Genomic DNA, 15,180 nt, shown 5'->3' on the forward strand with positions numbered 1-15,180 from the left:
GGCTGTCCAGAGACTTCCCAATGTAGCTCAATGATAAGTCTTTGTAAATCAGGTGCTCTGGGCAATTGCTGCCTCTTGAGGTCAGCTGCATTAAGCTAATGAAACCAGGAAGTAATATTAATTGTCTGCTTGAAAGCCTAGAGGGTGTAACCAAGTTAGTTTTTGATGTAGAGGAGTATAAAAAAAGCCACCATACTTAATAACCAGCAATCAATCTAGCTCCTTGCAATTTCAAACAAATAACACAGGAGTTTATTGGAAGGGAGGGGGAAAAAAAATAAAATACAAACACCTTTTTGTTTTACTTTTTAATTTGAGCAGATTACTGGACAGCCCATGTCTTTCCTGTATACAGTTAATGCAACTGAAGAACAGATTAAAACGAAATGCATAGACTCAGACACCTACAGGGCAATATATACATCTAAGTGCACAATAACAGTTACAAGAACAAAAATGAGCCTAGAACATACCACTTCCAGACATGTGAGTTAGCTATTGGGAGTTTAACTCCTTCAATCCAACCCAAGCAATGCAACATACGGCAGACCCTTTAGGTAGTAAGGATTAATATGACAGATTCAACTAGCTCAGAACCATGAGGGTTTGTCCATGTAAAGTGCGTGGGATTGTGGTAGGCTTTTCATCTGTTATCAGTGCTTGCTCCCAGTGTTCTGGACCAAACCGTTGTCTAACTTGTTATGGAAACAGTTACACGTTGCTCAATGCGTCAACTCCAGGGAGTACTTTGCCTGTGTAAAAAAAAAAATAAAAATTATAATTTGCACACCAAGTTGCCTTGTTTTATAGGTTTCCTATACACCATCTAAAAAGGTGGCATTTGTAGGGGAAACCAAAAATAACATGAAAAAAGTGCATCTGGCCTCTACATTCTTAACCTCAAAAGGTTATCTCCATCCAAATCCTAGAAGTTCAAAAGGCATTCATTACACACACCATTTGCTCTTTTGAGGGGACAATTTGGGATGATCTACTGAAAAGCAAGGGAGGTTGATTGATTGATTGATTACATGCTTTACCTACCAGTCAAATCCTAGAGTTATACCAACCCACAGGGACAGACATTTACTCTAAAAACAATCTGCTTACATTCTGGTATAGTTATAAGAAAATCAATAGTCAATGCCAAGATCCATCACACTGAAATGGTCATTTCAATGCAATGATTTATCGGGCACATTGCTTTATGCACTAAACACCGAGTGTGCCACTAATAATGCAGCCAAGAATTTAGAGGCCACATAGAATATAAAAACTAGGAGATAGAAAGCTGGGCACAGAGGAGAATGTTGCAAAAATACTGATACCACCAACTCCATGTAGCTGGCAGTCATTAACATGACTGGTGGTTATGTCTAATTATGGCATTATAAAGTTACTGTAACGCATTACCCTCAAGGAGCTCCAAGCTGGCACCACCTCCAGTACTGACGTGGCTGACTTTGTCTTCAGTGTCCCACTTGGCACAGCAGGTTGCTGTGTCTCCGCCACCTAAAGTTAAGAAAAATAGGAGAACTATAAATAAAATAAATTTTCCAAGTAATGTAAGGGACAAAGATTTTCTCCCAATACTGAAGGTAGGCACTAGAGATTGCTAGGGATAGCCTGGCTGCATGAGTTCAGGAAGAGCAATGCAGTTTCACTTCAGGTGAAGTTTGTTAGAATGGTCTGTAGGTTAAATGGACAGTAAAACCTTCAATTACTGGATACATGGAATCCCATATCAGCACAACCTACCAATGATGGTAATGCAGCCTTTAGCAGTGACTTCAACCACTTTGTCCATTACAGCTTTGGTTCCTTTAGAAAACTTGTCCCACTCGAAAACTCCAACTGGGCCATTCCAGACTATCTGCTTGGCTCTTCCAACTGCTTCTACAAACAGTTTTATACTCTCTGGCCCACAGTCTAGACCCTAATAAGAAAGACAAAAAGAGTAAGTAAAGTGTAAATGGACAACAAACCCCTTCAGGACTAGAGTAAAGCAAACTCCATGTTATAATGGATCTGAAGGTGTTTAAGTAAATATGGTTTAGCCCTTAATAAAAGGTATTACCGATCCGATGCACATTCTTGCAACTCCCTAACTGACTTGCTTATTTTACGCAAATAGCCAACATTCTTATTGCACCACAACCGGTGCACATTGGAATTTCCTACCTTAACACTGAGATGCTGGTACAAAACTACATACAAATGTACAAGGCAGATAAGCTATTACTTATGTCAAAATAGGTACTCTTCAGAAAACTTTACAACTGTTACCTGTCATGGCACCATCATCGGAACACCATTCTTGCTCAGGAGGTTATGTCACAATATAACTGCGTATAAAGGCAATTTCCAGCAAGAGGTGAATTGAATATCAACACTCCAGAGTGTGGAACTGACAATGATCACACACACACATTATTACAGTGTTTGAACTTATGATACAAGATCACCCTTCCAGGGCTTGTATGCCATGGATAAGTGGAGATTTAAAAAGCGCAAGCTCTGAGGTGTGCCAGATAGGGGACATTGCTGAACTGCCTCACTTTTTCAAGGAATTGCTCTCCCACTTAATTCAGGCTAAATAAGTAAAGGCTATGCTCCTTAAAGGATGCTACTGCTGAGGGGAGCAACAAGATCAGATTTAAAAATGGTCAGCATAAAACGGCCTTTTCATCCACTGGGTGCAATAAAACACCATACCATTTTGGGGACAGATTTCTTACAGGATCTGTTGTGCACAATTATGGAGTGGTGCAGATCCCTCTGACTGCCAACATAATATTCCATAGCACTGGGGAAACCCCAAGATGCTTAGTGGCCACTCAAGTTTCTGGGACTGTCAAACATGCCTCAATCAGAACCTCTAGATTAAACTGGGTCTGTCTCCTGACCGTCATATGCAGCAACTACCACTACAGTCTTTCTGGATAGCTGCCTATGATCCAACTACAGCTAAGCCCTTCCTACCTGCCTTAACGCAGGAACCTTCCATAACAAAGTCACTGTTTGATGCTGGGTTGTCAGTGTTCTCCATTCTGAGTTTTATTTGCAAACCACAATGTTGACTGTAGGTTTAAATTTTTTTTTATATTTCCTAGTTACATATAACGTGTCTAATGTCCGTTATCTTCCATTTAGGAAGTGTTGGTTAAGATGTTGCTGAACTACAACTCCCATGATTCTCTGGCTATCTATGTAATTCAAAGAATCATGGGAGTTGTAGTTCAGCAACATCTGGGGGGCCAGAGTTTGAGGACCCCTGGTTAAGGTGTTCCTAGATCCCCCACTTATGATCGCTGTGTAAAACAGACCAACTTCTATTTGCAAGGGGGGATATGCTGGTTTTACCTCTACCTATTTTTTGGCTTTGAGACAAAAAAAATAAAAATCCATTGTTTCCACATGATACATGTTAGTCTTAATAAAGAGAAATTCCCAAACGTTAGGATTCCTGGAAGGGAGAGCATAGGTCCGGCTTCCAACAAACACTAACAGAGGGTGTGCCCATACATAGGGATAAATAACTCCAGTCCCATGGTTGAAAAAAAAAATCTTTATTGAAAAGAAAAAACAAACAAACCAATAAAATATTACCCAAATAAGTGCACAAAACGTGCAGAAAGGTGCTATACACACACTGGGTCTAAATTGTAGCTGAGGTCTTGTTGTAAACCTCAGATATAGTACATACTTGGTGTAAATGAACCATACGTCTGCCTAGGAATATAATATGTAGCAAGGTAAAGGTACTTTTAGAGGAAAATAACTTGCATATTCTGTATAAAGATAAAGCAAGCTCCCCTCCTTATGGGCTAAGACTAGAAGCAGTCACAGGTTACCCACATATAGAGGGAGGCAGAACAGTGGTGTGAATGGCCTTCCTATTTAGGATTATGTTATCAATGTGGTAGATAGAGTTATAGGGAATATAGGTATCGTAAGTAGCTGTAAATATCCCCCACTGTGAGTTCAGGCTGCCTAAAACCGCCACTTATACAAAGTATAAATCAGTAACTCCTATATTAAAAATAAAGCAGGAAATAAAAAAAGGTGATTCACTGCCCTCCTAAATGGATAACAGTATCCAGATGCTAGATAGATCAAAGTAAAGATACTTAATTGCCAAATGATATGATGCAGTCACTGGTTGCTATGGAGATTAATTCCAAACGAAGTGCAAAACCCTGGACTATCACCTGCCTGATTAAAGTCTAAATTTACCCAGGCAAAACGGTCCTTAAGTCTCTTACTGGCTAGTTAAAGATTAAGGTAAAATATAAAACAAAGTACTAAACCAAGTGGTATCTCCTGCCTAATTCTAATCGGTATAGATATCTGCCTGGATATTATACCGATTAGAATTAGGCAAAAAAAAAAAAAAAAAAAGTCCTTAAAGTACCCTAAATTGACATGACTACTGACCTATTTTTATGAAGGAATACAAATTTTTACTGTAGAGTAATAGGTTTGACAGCTCAGAGGACTCACCATCCATCCTGCTGGGATCCCAGTGGACACGCTGGCATGTCCAGTGTTTGCATTCTCGTCAAACTTGTCAGCTGTTGTGAAGTCTACGGGCAGGGTGATCCTTACTCCATTCTTCTCTGCTTTTGCCATCAGATCCTTTACAATCTTGGCTCCTTCATCATCATACAGGGAAGTGCCGATCTGCAGAGAATAATATTTTAAAATCATGCAAAACGACATTAGAGCAATGGTATCTGTACATTTATAAACTGTAAGAGTGTGAAGTGTTTTTTTGTTTTTTCTAAATATTTTAAAGAACGGAAAACCAAATTGAAGACCAATGCTATATTTAAGATTTCTATTTGAATTAGTAAGTCACCATAAATTTAGTGTTCAGTGAATTATCCACAGTGTGTCAAAATTCTATAAACTGGCTGAGATTTTATTTTCCCTAATTTCATCAAAACAAAAATCTCTGAATGTTCATCATTTCAAGCAGAAAATCTGCACATTCAGACTCTTCCCACCATGACCACTTCTAATAGCAGTGGTCATAGTGGTTGGAGTAATAACCCTTTAACCAGGCATGGATCAATAGTTCAATATTAAAAGCTTTTCAGTGCATTAATCTGCAGGTAATTTCCACTTCAGAATAGAGTTGGTCAGGGCCTCTTACCTCCATATTGTTTAGCACTTTCAAGAATGTGAAGGCCATCCCTCCTCCAATGATCATTTCATTCACTTGATCCAACATGTTATTGATCAGCTGAATCTTGTCCTTGACCTTGGCCCTGCATATAAAGATCAGGCTTAGCTCTCCAAGAAGACAGTCAGCAGCAGATTAATGTACAGTAGCATTCCCACTGCCCTGACTCTGACCCAATAAACCAGGATTATCCCATCTATGATCTAAAACCTCCTTTATCGGTGTCCCAAACCTCAATTTGGACAATAGAGAACTTGTTACAAACCTTTCTTAAATAAAAAAAAAGAAAAAAAAAAAACAGCAACAGTGTGTGGGGGATATGAACAGTGAGGTTAGTATTCAAAATGTGAAAGGAAGGGGGATTAGCTCAGGTGTGATATGCGAAAAGGCTGTATGTGCCACAATGGTGAAGACTCAGAAAGAGTAGATGCACTCATTCGTACTGGAGCAGAATGCAGAGGAGAAATCTTGTGACACCAAATAGTGGTGAGGGATTATGAAGTGCATTTCAAAGACAGATCACCTCTGAAATTGTGGTTCAAGCACCATACACTTTCCTATGTGGCTTATAGAACCTACATTAATTATATATTTTTTGAAACAAGTCAGTCATATAGCAGATACATATACATATACATATACATATTTATTTTATTTTAATCTACATGTTGCATATTTTTCCATTTGTTTGATAGGAGTATATTTAAAAAAAAAAAAAAAAAATCAAAAGCTAGCTAGCTAGCTATTAACAGCAGGGCTTGTATCGACAGCTACTTGAATGGCAAGTGTTGAAATCGGTGTAGCGGCTCAATTCTGACATAGTTCATACCAAGCAAGCAGAAAAACCTCCCTGGCAGTCAGAGTAACATTTTATAATGATATAAATATGACAATTTCTATAGAAATAAAATAAAAACTAATCTGCAAGGAATGGGGTGCTTTAGACATTTGGAGTGTTCCTTTATTATTTTTTTCTTTTATATAAAAATAAAATTACATGTACACTACTCCAAACAAATGGCACTCTCATGTCAAAGATTCCCATGACATATATAGAGGTTACATTGCTGGTCTGTCCTGGCTGCAAAAATGTAACAAATCTGCTTACTCAGCTTGTCACTGCCCTGCAGGCCATTGAAGAGAGAGACAAGGGGTCAAAGACTAGGCAAATCCTTGTATAAACACATGCTTCGCATAGTAGGCTGCTTGAAAGATCAGCGCTTTTACAGGAGGTGAAAACTTTCTACAATGAAGCACAGGGAACTAATCTCAATTCTTTGACCGGCCCATAGAACCAGCATTCTATGTAATGCTTCAATACATTCCACTGAATTATACCACAAGGGATATGCCACATCTCACTCTGGCCATTGGACGTATTCCTGTGCTGCTCTGCAAGAGCTCCTGCTCAGCGGGCACAAAAACTGCAATTAATCCGGGCTGAAGTGCCTCTAACCTCCGGCAAACAGGCCCACTGGACAGGGAAGATCAGCCCAAACTCAGCAATACCGAACTTGCCACCCGGGGTAACCGGGCACCGCAACAGCAGCATGGGGCCTACTGCAGGAGGCGGCGGACACTTTCCCGCCAGCAGCACACAGCCATACACGAACCTGGAACACTCCCTCCCTCTCTCCCCCCCCCCCCATGGACCGGTGGGCGACATCCCGGTCCCCGCCCGGCACCCTCTGACAACCCCCACAACCTAACCAAGCAAGGCAGATGTGGGGGCCCCCATATGGCGGACACACTAGATTCAGCCCCACGAAAAGCACACAAACCTGCCTGGTCAGACACTATACACTGGGCCCCACCTGGAGAGCTGGCTCACGCACGACCAAGGGGGCAAACTGCAAGCACAGGCCTGCAGAACCGCAGCCATTCCAATATTGAGGAGGAAGCATGGCTCCCATACTCCAGGGACATACTCACACGGCTGGACAGGCACTTCCAAAAGTTCTGGCAGCGACTTGAACATGCACTCTGTCCACCTGCACCACCACAGCGGCGGACGATCGGTCCTACCTTCCCACCAGCGAACCGAAAAGACCAACTCCCAAGCTTATAGCACCAATAGCGGGAAAAATTCCTATATGGCAGCAGCCCCAGCAGCGCTCCCCACTCAGATGTAAAGCGACGACACGGAAGCAACCCAGGGGAACCTGCACAAGGTCACAGCCGCAAAAATCCCCTACATTCAGCTACCGCTTGGGTCGAACCAGGCGCCCACGAAAGGCACGGGGCTCCTCCTCAGGCTGGACACTGGCAACGCCACGGAAAAACCGGCAGACACCACCTGGAGCAGTAATGGTCCGTGACCCACTAGCGCGGAACTGTGGACCTGACAGAACGCGGGCCTGGTGTGCCCCCCACATACTGCTAACTGGACATGACCACACAAGCACCAAGGTCTGGCGGTGCTCCCTCCTTCGGGAAGAAAGACTCAGGTTTCTCAGGTCTGGCTGGTTGCCATTAGTGGGCATCGGTTAAGCCGCCTCAGGCTATGGCTGCACGCCATTTACTTTACAGCTTATCCTTACCAACCGGTTTGCCCGACACATGGCCTAGAGTTACCCATTGAAACCGGCAATTAGCCTCCAAGTCAGCCGACCTGCACAAATGTATTGTATAATGTGTTATTTAGCACCATTTGTCCCTAGCATCATCAGGGCTATCCTCGGTCACCATAAATTTAAGTACCCAGCGGCAACCAAGCATCAGACCTCATCTAGCTAGCTTATTTTGTTACTTACCTAGTCTAATTAATTAAACAATCTTCATGTCTGTCGCTCTTACACTTGAACCTCCAGCCTTGTTTTTCAGGCAGATGTGTATACTCCAGCATTCAAAATACTGCAGTAGTCTCCTGCAAAGTAAACCTAACCCACACACATACTAAACTACTGTGCAGTTATTCTCCGCTAATGTTAAAATGTTTTATTGAGCTTGTTAATACTTAAATATGTGCACACACTTATGCCACTGTTAAGCCTGTATGACTATATATTTACACTGTTGTGGCGTTTGTCAATGACATGTACCTACCTGCACAACAAAAATAAAGAATAAAAAAAAAAAAAAAAAAAAAAAAAAGAGATAAGAAAATGCTTGCCAACTCACTGTGAGCACTCAGCCAGTTGCTCAGGTTTATGAAAACCAACATTGATGAAGCAAGAGTAGAATTACACTTTTTTGTAAAGTGCAACATAAGAGGCGGCAGCTTTAAGTAGTATGGAGAACTTGTTTTGACAAACTGTTTTGAAACAATTTAGTGTTAAACTGGGAGACAGCGATTAGGCTCTCGGCAACACAACTACTGCACTCAAGTACTTACACAAACCAAGTCGTCCCTTTAGTAGAAACATGTAATAAGATTCAAGCAGATAATTATTAAAAATCACCATAACGGTAACATCTTATTGGGGCCATTTTAGACAGACATGTGGGTTTCTCTTTCCTGTGCATTTTTACTTACCCACCAAGGATAGCCAAGAAAGGTCTCTCTGGGTTCTCCAAAGCCTTGGCAAAGTAGTCAAGCTCCTTCTTCATAAGGAATCCAGCAGCTCGCTGTGGCAAGTTGACTCCAACCATGGAGCTAAAAGAGGAAAAGACAAACAGATGTCAACTGACTTGGGTGTAAATATAAAATTTTTCCCCCATAAAATATCAACCTGCAATGGAGTATTTCCACCAGGACAGGTTTTAAAAAAAGGTCGAAAATGCAATAGGGCAGCATTCTAAAGTAATTCTAATACTTTAAGAGAGGGATGGATATGAAATGGATTGGAGAAGCAAGTATGGCATTTGGGTACCAGACCTCTATTATTGGAGTAGCATCATATGTGGGAAGATAGGATACAGGAGATGGAAGAAAAGGAGTATTTTGTGCAATTCACCAACCAAGAATGAGGTAAGGCAACACATTGGGGTTCCTTTGTTAAAGGGACACTATAGTCACCTGAACAACTTTAGCTTAATGAAGCAGTTTTGGTGTAAAGAACATGCCCCTGCAGCCTCACTGCTCAATACTCTGCCATTTAGGAGTTAAATCCCTTTGTTTATGAACCCTAGTCACACCTCCATGCATGTGACTTGCACAGCCTTCCATAAACACTTCCTGTAAAGAGAGCCCTATTTAGGCTTTTATTGCAAGTTCTGTTTAATTAAGATTTTCTTATCCCCTGCTATGTTAATAGCCTGCTAGACCATGCAAGAGCCTCCTGTATGTGATTAAAGTTCAATTTAGAGATTGAGATACAATTATTTAAGGTAAATTACATGTTTGAAAGTGAAACCAGTTTTTTTTTTCATGCAGGCTCGGTCAATCATAGCCAGGGGAGGTGTGGCCAGGGCTGCATAAACAGAAACAAACTTATTTAACTCCTAAATGACAGTGAATTGAGCAGTGAAATTGCAGGGGAATGATCTATACACTGATGTGGGATTATTAAAAATCTTTATTGTACTTGTATTGAATTATTGTACTAACTCCATTTTAACCTGACTTCTTCAATCCTCCATTTTGTCCTCATAACTTAACTTGCTCATTTTAAAACCACCTTACGTGACAATTTCCCAACCCAATTAATATAATAGACAAAGACTGTATTTCCTGCAAAGACATGATTAACACAGGAGTTGCTGACTACTCCTTAAACTTGTAAGATAGTATAGTTTGAAGGCCATGAGAGCACAGTAGTAATGAAATGTTCTATTCATAAGAGACCTTGCACCTGGACACGAGGCCTGATATCATTGACCGTGTAAAATGACGCTCAAGACCCCCTTATCCCCACCCGTGTCCAGAACAATCCCACCTCTGGTGGGTGGGCACGGGACTAACCACTTAATTTTTGAACCAATAAGTAAGACACTAATCCCGACACTTAACAATTAATCCAATTGATGATGTTTATTTGCTGATATTCTAATAATCAATGATGACGCAAAATGCCTCATAAAAGGGCCTGCGCGCCCGCTTTTTAATCACTTGCCAATAAACTCTCGAAGTTATTTTAACCTGAACCTTGTGTGTCAGACTTAATTACTTCAGCGTATATACGCAATTCAATTTTATTAATTTGGACAGGAACAGATAGACATTTAAACATTTTGGTTTACTGCTAAAAAGTACCATAACAACTTTGGCGCCCAACGTGGGGCATCGGGCTATGTCCGGCCGGTGAGCCGTCTTAAGGAAGACAAGGGTGGACGGAGGAATCCGGGGGGAAGGAAAGGAGATTGATCACCTCCAGGTACACGGTAGAGACTTCTGCAGAGCCACCGGTATGTTCCGGCCCCTTTGATTGACCAGTCCACGTGTCTGTGACTGCTTCCCGGGAGGACATCAAAGACAGGTAATATCTTGCCCGGTGTCTCGTTACTCACTTGTTTACCTGCATTTTAGTCTGTTGCCTGGGTGTGTTTGAATTGTTTGCCTGTTTCCCCATTTTGAGATAAAGGGGGGGTGGACCTGCAGGGGATTTGCCTGGGGTTCTCTGTTTTGCTTGTTTTCCCCTTTTTGGGATAAAGGGGGGTGGACCTGAGGGGATTTGCCTGGGTCTTCAGTTTGTCTGTCTGTTTGTATTTTACCCCTTTTGGGATAAAGGGGGGTGGACCTGTGGGTCTTCTGTTGCCTGTTTTACTCCTTTTAGGAACCATGGTGCTGTGGTTGTAGGGAAAAAGGGGGGTTGACCTGTGGATGCGTTCCTGTGGGTCTTCTTTGCCTGTTTACCTCTTTTAGGAGCCTCGTGGCTGTGGCTGTAAGGAAAAAGGGGATTGTTGGAACTGTGGATTTTGTGTAGACTCATAATTTCCTGTGATCCTTCTTGTGTCACTTTGAGAGCCTAGCTAGCTTCTTTGTGCACGTGGTAACCCGCAGCTTCAAGTGTGGAGGCTGAGGGAATTCCAGTTTTCTTTTGGTAACCACAACCCCGAGCGCTGGGGCTGGTGGAATTCCAGTTTTTTTTTATTTGTGGCAGGGGACTCTGTTTCCTGGGGGGATTCAAGTAGGCATTGCTTGTTTTCCGCATCACGTGGTAGTGAGACTTATACGTGGGTTTTATAGGGGCACTACGGGAGTGAGGATAGAGGTGGCCACATTCTTGTGGACTGCTGTGTAGAGGGAGGCTGACGGAATTCGGACCGGTGTCAGTTGTTTTCCGTGGCCGCTGGTAGTGAGACTTCTGAAAGTCGTTCTCCGAGCGGAGACACTACGGGGTTGAGGGAGGTGACTTTGGAGTAAGCACACGAGTAAAGGAAAGGGATTATTGTTGATTTCATTTGAACTGTGATGCATGCACTGTATTTCAATTGTATTGTCGTCTTGTTTGTCTAATTAGGAGTCTCATGCACTCCTGTGTCTGTCTCTAAGGATTTTCCTTGCCTTTCATCTTTTCTACACTTTCTATATTATTATACTATCCACTCCTATTTCTCTTAAAAGAGAAGTGATTGGTCACACACTTCTCACCTCGCTCCAATCCGTGTCTACCACCCCGGGTAGGCGGATTCAGTGACTAGTCTACGTTTTGGGAAGACGCACCAGAGAAAGTCCCACGGTTCTCAGGTGGCAGTCGAGCATTGTAGACGTTCTTGTTCAGTTTTCCTTCTCTCTCCCTATATCTAGGACGCTGGTATAGGGGGAAGGGATTATGGGGCAGGATTTAAGCAAGCCCAGTAAGGGCTGGTTAGCATGTGATTTAGTTGAGGACAGAGAGGGCGAGGAGATGGTTAAAGGTGTTGAAAGAATTGCTAAAGTATGTAAAATTGCTGTACCAACATGTGGAAGATTGCAACCAGAAAGTTGGCGTAGGTTACTGACAGAAAAGAAAGGCAAGCTTACAGATAATGGTTTATTAAAGACTGCTGAAGCGTGGTACAGAGTAGCGAAGGCTATTCAGCTAGAAGGTTGGGTTGAGGAAGAAATAAATCACAAAGGTGTGAAATTGTTTGTGTATCATAATAACTGTGTTGCTGGGGTTTACCCTCAGCCAGCGCCCCAAAATGGCGCCCAGGGAATGTCTATCCCCAAGGTTCAGTCAGCAATAGGTGATAGCCAGCTGACTATGTTCCCCACTCCCAATCCTCCTAACACCCATCCCATCACCTCCCCTGTCTGCCCGGTCCTGAATTCTGATGGATCTTTCTTTTCCCCTTCCCCGTCTCTAACATTCCCATCATCCTCATCTGTCCCTACGCTACCTGCTGTACCTCCTCCTAACATTTCATCTGCCATTCCTTCCCTACATTCTCTCTCCGTTAATGATCCCCTCCCCTCTTCATCCGCCCAGCTAACCACCTCCTCCACCCTTGCCCCGGCTCCTCCCTCTACACCCACCTCTACCAATCCCTCTCCGTCCCCTCCCATCTCCACCCCAGTCCAATACCCCACCTCCTTAAATGTAAATACCCACCCTACTCTCCTCCCCTCCCCAGCCTGGCTCTACCCCTTCCCATATCCCATGGCCCTGCCCTATCCCGGGTATCCACTACCCCTTCCCCAAGCCACTCCCCAGGTTCCGGTCATGCCCAGTCCGGCACAGTCTGCCCCGGATGTGCCCACACCCAATATGGCCGCCACTTCTTCCCTTAATCCTAATGCAGTACCTTTTCCGGCCACCAATATGGCGGCCCCCAGTACAGCCCTGATGCCGGTAACTACCTATCTGGTTATGACCCGCTAACCTCCCCTGCATCTGGGACCCCCTCTCATCCCCCGGTCCTGTCACCTCACCCGGGCCCTGCACGCAAGAGAGCCCAGATCGTAGAATTAGATGAGGAAGAGGAGGATAGGATATCCCAGGACTCATTGGAGGCTGCAGGAGCCGCTGCAGGAGCCTCAGCTCATCGTTCTATCGATGATCCCTTTGGACACAAGGGTCGGGGAGACCGGACCCCTCCTAAGTATGTTGCTTTTAACCCCACTCAAGCTAGTGCATTAATGAAATCGCTCCCTGACCCAGAAAAACAGCCTATGCCTTTTTACCGAGGGATAGTTCAAATTCAAAAGACTTATTCCGCCGCATGGCGTGATTTACTGAGCATTTGTGCTATTAAAGCAGGGGATGCATATTGGCCGAGCATGGCCCGTCACCTCAGTACAGATCTGCTTTCCAGTGATGTTGATTACCCCTCCGGGGTAACCTTTTGCAACCAATTGAGAGAATGGGCTAAGGACAAACTTGCAGATCAGGCTGCTGGCCTTACTGATGTTATTCAAGATAAAGGAGAATCAGTGGAAAGGTTTCATGCAAGACTGTATCAAATGTTCACAGATTTGGGGTTTGATCTTACTGACAAAATTCATTCACAAATGCTGTCAGGTGCGTTTGTCCAAGGTGTTAAAGACTCTATACGCAAGGGAATCATTGCTGCACGCCCTGAATACAAGGTTGTTCCCCTGGATACCCTGCTTTTAGTTGCTAGAGGTTTGGAATCTGCTCAGACCCCAAGAAGACCCACTTCAGCTCCTCTCATGGTATCCCGCTCCACTCCAGTCCCAAGAGGTACCAGACCGGAGGAGGGGGGACATTGCTTTAATTGTGGAGCAAAAGGGCACTTTAGAAGTGACTGTCCAGAACCAAAAAAGGAGCCAAGGGAACCCAGAAAGCCACCCAAGCCTGCCCCGGCTCCCAAAGCCACCAAACAGGTTCCAATAGTTGAGGAACCCGATGAATAGGAGATTGGCAAGCCTGTGTCCGTAACCCCTGTCATGGCAGTGTCTACAGGGGATAAGGGGGGGCCACTTGCCACAGTGACTTTGCCCATTGAAGGCCACCCTACCACATGTCTAGTTGACACAGGTGCAGCCCGTAGTGTTCTGCGAGAACAAGACCTGCCAGACCCATCCTTCCTGTCAAATATTGATGTCTCTTGTGTTGGAGTGGATGGCCAGCCAAGACATAGCCCTTTAACAACTCCACTATGAGTTGGCTCTAGCCTGCTTGCTCGCTTTGTGGTATCCTCCACATGCCCAATTAACCTGTTAGGTGCTGATGTTCTCTCACGCCTGCAAGCATCCATCACCTTCACCCCAGACGGGCAGGTAGAAATGTCCACACCTCTATCTGAATCAGACACCTCAGCCCTGTGCTCCTTGCCTCTGATGCTGCATTTAGAAAAGCCCCGTGAGAAAGCAGCAGAAATAAGGTCCAATTTCCCATAGGTATTAAAAACACAGGTGCCCGCCAAGTTATGGTCCTCAGGCCCAGAGGACATAGGTCACCTAAATGTTCCCCCTGTGGTGGTAAAGCTTATTCCAGGAGCTAAGTTACCAAGAAAGCCACAATATCCATTAAAACCAGCACAGTCTGCTGCCATTTCTACCCACATCAAGGCACTCTTAGAGAAGGGTGCCCTGGTAAGATGTAAATCTGAATGCAACACCCCATTATTTCCTGTGAAAAAGAAAACCCCAAAAGGTGAGCCAGAGAAGTACAGGATGGTCCAGGATCTCCGTGCTGTCAATGAAGCTACCGTCCTGGACACCCCTCTTGTACCAAATCCTCATACTCTGCTCTCTGGAGTCCCACCATCTGCAAAATTTTTCACAGTCATTGACCTGGCCAATGCCTTTTTCAGTGTGCCACTGGACCCATCCTGTCAATACCCGTTTGCTTTCACTCATGAGATGCAACAGTATATCTGGACTGTCATGCCCCAAGGGGCACAAAATTCTCCAAGTCAATTTGCAAAGGCCAAGGGTACCATCCTTGACCCATGGCAAGCTGAGCACCCAGAAGTTGTCTTGCTCCAGTAGGTGGATGATCTACTGCTCTGTGGAGATGATATACCCACTACTGAAAGGTGTTCAATTAGTCTTCTTTCCTATTTGGCAGAACAAGGATGCAAAGCTTCACTCATCAAGCTGCAATTCTGCCAATCTTCAGTGATTTTCCTTGGACATTGCCTATCCCAAGGCACCAGACACCTTACTCGGGACCGGGTAAGAGCTGTACTGGACATTCCACCTCCAAGGACTTCAAAGTCTC

The 15,180-nt window shown here is 43.9% G+C and overlaps 1 protein-coding gene across 1 annotated transcript in view; it reads right to left on the reverse strand.

Annotated features, from left to right (window-relative positions):
- Nucleotides 1–293: 293 nt before the first annotated feature.
- Nucleotides 294–15,180, reverse strand: part of LOC134572759 (phosphoglycerate kinase) — a 30,564-nt gene continuing 15,677 nt past the window's right edge. Inside the window, exons 6-11 of the mRNA XM_063431928.1 lie at nt 8,664–8,783; nt 5,159–5,273; nt 4,504–4,683; nt 1,759–1,936; nt 1,414–1,512; nt 294–752 (exon numbers count right to left, since the gene is read on the reverse strand). Coding sequence (XP_063287998.1) covers nt 712–752; nt 1,414–1,512; nt 1,759–1,936; nt 4,504–4,683; nt 5,159–5,273; nt 8,664–8,783 — 733 coding nt within the window. The 3' untranslated portion in view covers nt 294–711. The remainder of the gene's footprint in view (nt 753–1,413; nt 1,513–1,758; nt 1,937–4,503; nt 4,684–5,158; nt 5,274–8,663; nt 8,784–15,180) is intronic.

Source organism: Pelobates fuscus, chromosome 9, assembly GCF_036172605.1.
Source record: "Pelobates fuscus isolate aPelFus1 chromosome 9, aPelFus1.pri, whole genome shotgun sequence".
NCBI lineage: Eukaryota > Metazoa > Chordata > Amphibia > Anura > Pelobatidae > Pelobates > Pelobates fuscus.